This window comes from Trichinella spiralis (genome assembly GCF_000181795.1).
Source record: "Trichinella spiralis strain ISS 195 chromosome Unknown Scfld2092, whole genome shotgun sequence".
Taxonomy (NCBI): Eukaryota; Metazoa; Nematoda; class Enoplea; order Trichinellida; family Trichinellidae; genus Trichinella; species Trichinella spiralis.
Window position 1 is genome coordinate 1 of NW_003529031.1, and position 4,296 is coordinate 4,296.

Here is a 4,296-nt window from a genome sequence, read left to right on the forward strand (position 1 = left end):
GAAGCAGAAGAAGCTAATGCAGGAGGAAGAAAAAAACCAGGAAGCGGCAAACTCTTCGGCGAGATTGCTTTTGTAATTTCGAGAGTCAAATCGGCTGGAGAGGTTGGATCCCTTGATGTAAAGCCGCCGTCGCATTCCCCAGACCCAACCACTGTCAAGCGGACCGTTTGAAGTGCTCAGATTTGAGACATCCGACTCGACAGCAGCGGCTAAACGTCATCCGCTTGACTGACACAACTGACAGCTTGCCAGCGAGCCCTGAGCTATACGGTTACACCGGCTGTCATTCCAGTCAACGCTGTTGAAAAGTTATGCCGAATCCGAAGTTCGCCAACAACATCTTTCGCTTTTCCAATCTCCTGTTGCCCAACGTTCGAGAAAAAGCACCAATTTTCTCTCTTGACTCTGAATAAAATCCAGCCTGTCAGTCAGGATGCAAGAACTGCTTCCTTCATCTCGAAATCGACTGACTTGATCAACAACCAAACTTCCATCTTTCACTTCCAGCCGAATGCAAATGACAAAAAGCCCACAACAACTGCACAAATTTCCCAAATTTTTTTTCTTCTCTCCTCTGCTGCAAAACTCGTCTTCTTCTTCTTCTTCACTAGAAAACAACATCTTTTGCAGAAAAAAACATGCTCTAAACCGAGATTTGTTTTCAACTTTCATGCATATCTCAATAAATAAATCAATACAAGTTAAAAAAATAATACTTAATATTATTCCATCATGAAATAAATTATTAATATTTTAAAACAATATAAATATAGAAACAAATGCAAATTTGGATAAAACTTGCCTTTTTTGCAAAAGAATTTACATATACACTTGCAAAAAATTGAAATTTCAAAAATATGCTTACTTGTTTTTCATCCTCTTTTTGCAAATGTTGTTTACACCATCTGATGGAAAAATAATAATAAATCAATCAGTCGGTAAAGCGCAAAAGAATGCTCGCGCATAATTTATAAGCATAAAAACTTTTACGACCGTTTACAGCAAAAGATATGCAAATACAAATAGATCGCTCGTCAAGATGCAAAGGTTATTCGATTGATCGATCGATCAGTTGACTGATTAATTGAACATAAAAATACACTTCATGACAAAAAAAATATTACCGTGATATTTCAAATTTCATACTTGCTTTTGTCCACGTTGCTCAATTTCGTGCTCAATTTTATTACCCTTTTCAATATGGCTGCCTTTTTTTCATTTGGAAAATACTAATAAATATTGGACCATCTGTTGACTGTTTGTTGTAAACGGTCATCAGTAAACAAGCAACAACTGTTGAAAACCAATTATAAGAGTAAGAGCTACACAAACATGAGACTATTATCATTAGCAGCAGACAGGCAAGCCGAGAGAGCAGTTCAGAAGCTGAAAGTGATTTTATTATTCATTATCCGAAGAGAGAAATTTTTCACCACAGCTTGCAAAACAACAGCATGACCAAAAGCTACGTATCGACAACACTGCAACAATTGATACTTTTATCTTTTTCCATTGCAAACACCATTGCTATCCAAAGTGCATACAAAAGAACAATAATAAAATAGCATAACCTGTGTACATTATTGATTGTAAAGTTGATTTCAATTTTCTTCAAGGCTGTCGTTATCATACTCAATGTCCAGGACAAGCGATTTGCGCTCTACGGATTTGCATTGCAGCGGAACCATCCGGTGGAGTATGCCAACAACAAAGCGACTGCCTAGCTGGAAGAGCATGCAAACACGGCATCTGCTGGCAGCCTGCAGGTATGTAAAAAAGTGGAGTGGGATAAAGGGAGGAGGGGTCGTGGGCCAGAGAAGAACAATAATAAATAATAACCATTGCTAACTTACTAGTGATTTAATTTTCAACAATGCTTCTTCTCTGTTGTCACTAGTAGAAAATGGAAACGTGCCAGCACGGTGCACTGCGCACGAGGATTGCAAAAGTCAAACCGTTTGCAAGAACAACACTTGCGTTGTTAGTTCACCAATAGATCGGGATTGCAGCAAACATTCAGACTGTCCAACGGGAGATGCATGCAAATTTGGCATCTGTTGGCGAGCAATTGGCCTGAGAAAAGGTATGTACGGGAAAATAAATTCGTTCAACAACAACAACAAAAATCCCTCACTCTTTCGATCACTGTCCGTCTTTTTTTCAATATTGCAGATGTAGAATGCGTGATCACCGAAGACTGCGTTGGACGGACGTTGTGCGACAGGAAAGGTTCCTGCAGGCCGGCGAGACCAACATCCGTTGCCTGCGACACGGACAAAAACTGCGGGCTCCTGGAAAGATGCAAATACAACATGTGCTGGCGTTACATAAGTAATTTGACTTGTTAATACTTTGATTTCACAAAAAATTAATGACTATTTTCAGTTGGTGAATGTCAAAAGAACGAAGACTGCACTGGTCAACGACTCTGTCACGAAGGTCGTTGCTTGACTTCCAAGCCCATGGATCGGTATTGCAACACGGATAAAGATTGTGCCACCACCAGCAGCAGCAATCGTGGTCACTGCAAATACGGTCTCTGTTGGTCATTCAATGGTAAGTCATTGAACAGCTTAGATTGTGCTTTTTTTTTCTCCAATAAGAGCTGAAATGATGTGACCTAAGTTAGTCAATATGCTGGATATTTTGCATACTTTGCTGCACTTTTCCATTTTCCCCTTGTAATACTAAAACTAAAAAAAATAAACGCGTAAATATATTGTTTCATACCGTAATGAGAGCGTAAGAAAGTTTATATTAGCAAGAGAGAAGCTCATAAATAATTTAACTAATTTTCATTTTTAGATTTTTTCTGAAAAGCAACAATATTTTAAAAAATAATTATTCAAAAAGTCTTACTGAATTGTTGTGCTGTGCTGTGCTGTACTGTATTGTTTTATTGAAAATGTTATGATAATAATAATAATAGTGTATTTTAAAACATTATTTCAGAACGCACGAAACAACACGATCCACTGTACGGTGAAAGAGAAGAAGAATTGATTGATGTGAACGACGAAGATGCGCAGCAATTGTTGGATTAAAGTTCCCTGTAAAAGTACAAAAAAAATATACATGTAAATTGAAGAACATGGTAAAATTAAAATTATATTCCAATTTTGAACAGAAAAAGAATAAGAATTTACATGTGTAACGTCATGCATGCGCATGGCCACAAATGTATATTCAACAAATGTTCAACATGTATTTTTTGTGCATAATATAATAAATACAATATGATACAATTGCAATAATACACTGATATCGGTAAAAATGTCAATTGAATAAAATTTTTCAACGGCAGAAAAATTTTACTCATAAAACAATTCATATGGAAATTTCGCATTATTGTAATAAAATAGAAAACATGTAGGAGACACACAATGATCTAGCTAAAAAAAAAGAGAGAGAAAGAGATTCATAGCGTACAGAAAAAAGAAAGAGGTGAATTGAATTTGAAAAATGAAAGATGGAAACAAACAAGTTGCGCTTTTAAAAGCAGCAAATCCATCGTGGGAAAAATGGCATTATTTTGAACTTGTTGGAACAAACGAGAGGGAGAGATGTGAGAGAAGGAAAAGGAGGAGGAGGAGGCATCGTGGATGTGTTCCAATGCGCAACTGAAATAATAAAGGTGGAAGAAGAATGCAGGTAAAAACTGAGAGAAAGTTGAAAATTTAAAATTTTAAAAAATAAAAAAACAAAAATATGATTAAAAAGAGTTGAGGTTGAGACGCGCCTCCCGCTGACGACGGTTGCAAAACCAAACGCGAACCACCTCGACATCCAAATTAAGCTTCAAAGCCAGGCTGCTAATTTGACCCGCTGATGGCCGAGGATTCGCCTGGAAAACCTCTTCCAAAAATGACCTCAACTCTCCACCAAAAGTGGTCCGCTTTCGTCGTCGACGTCCTGACGTGAGCGCCTGTTCTCCGTTCGATTCTGCACCACCACATCCGTTGTTCAAGCAGCTCTGCTGCTGATGCTGTTCTTGTTGTAATAGCAGTAGTTGTTGCTGTTCTATTTGTTGTTGTTGCTGCTGCTGCTGCTCATCCGTATTATAATCAGCAGATGTGCTGCTACTACTGTTGTTGTTGTTGTGTGTTGTTGTTGTTGCTGTTGCTGTTGTTCAACGATATGGTACCATCTTCGAACATCCGTTCCGTATCAATGATCCACGGTTGAATCAACGGCCTCAGCTTATTCATGTTGCGGACGCTCAGGTTCAAATCCTCAAATCTGGAAATGGTCGTCTGGGAAAAGTAGCTGTTGTAACGGAGACCCAACGCGTCGCCG

General features: G+C 38.3%; 3 protein-coding genes across 3 annotated transcripts; 1 reads left to right on the plus strand and 2 right to left on the minus strand.

Moving 5' to 3' along the window:
• Positions 1-309: 309 nt before the first annotated feature.
• Positions 310-621, minus strand: Tsp_12926 (conserved hypothetical protein). The gene has a single exon (XM_003368699.1). The coding sequence runs from the start codon at positions 619-621 to the stop codon at positions 310-312; it is 312 nt and encodes a 103-aa protein (XP_003368747.1).
• A 1,282-nt stretch (positions 622-1,903) lies between these two features.
• On the plus strand, positions 1,904-3,044 carry Tsp_12927 (conserved hypothetical protein). The gene is made up of 4 exons (XM_003368700.1): positions 1,904-1,980; positions 2,021-2,331; positions 2,386-2,556; positions 2,953-3,044. Exons 1-4 carry the CDS (start codon positions 1,904-1,906, stop codon positions 3,042-3,044), a joined length of 651 nt encoding a protein of 216 aa, XP_003368748.1.
• A 668-nt stretch (positions 3,045-3,712) lies between these two features.
• Positions 3,713-4,208, minus strand: Tsp_12928 (POU domain, class 3, transcription factor 2 protein). Its single transcript, XM_003368701.1, has 2 exons — positions 4,135-4,208; positions 3,713-4,085 (listed from the first exon to the last, which is right to left on the minus strand). Exons 1-2 carry the CDS (start codon positions 4,206-4,208, stop codon positions 3,713-3,715), a joined length of 447 nt encoding a protein of 148 aa, XP_003368749.1.
• Between the last annotated feature and the right edge of the window lie 88 nt (positions 4,209-4,296).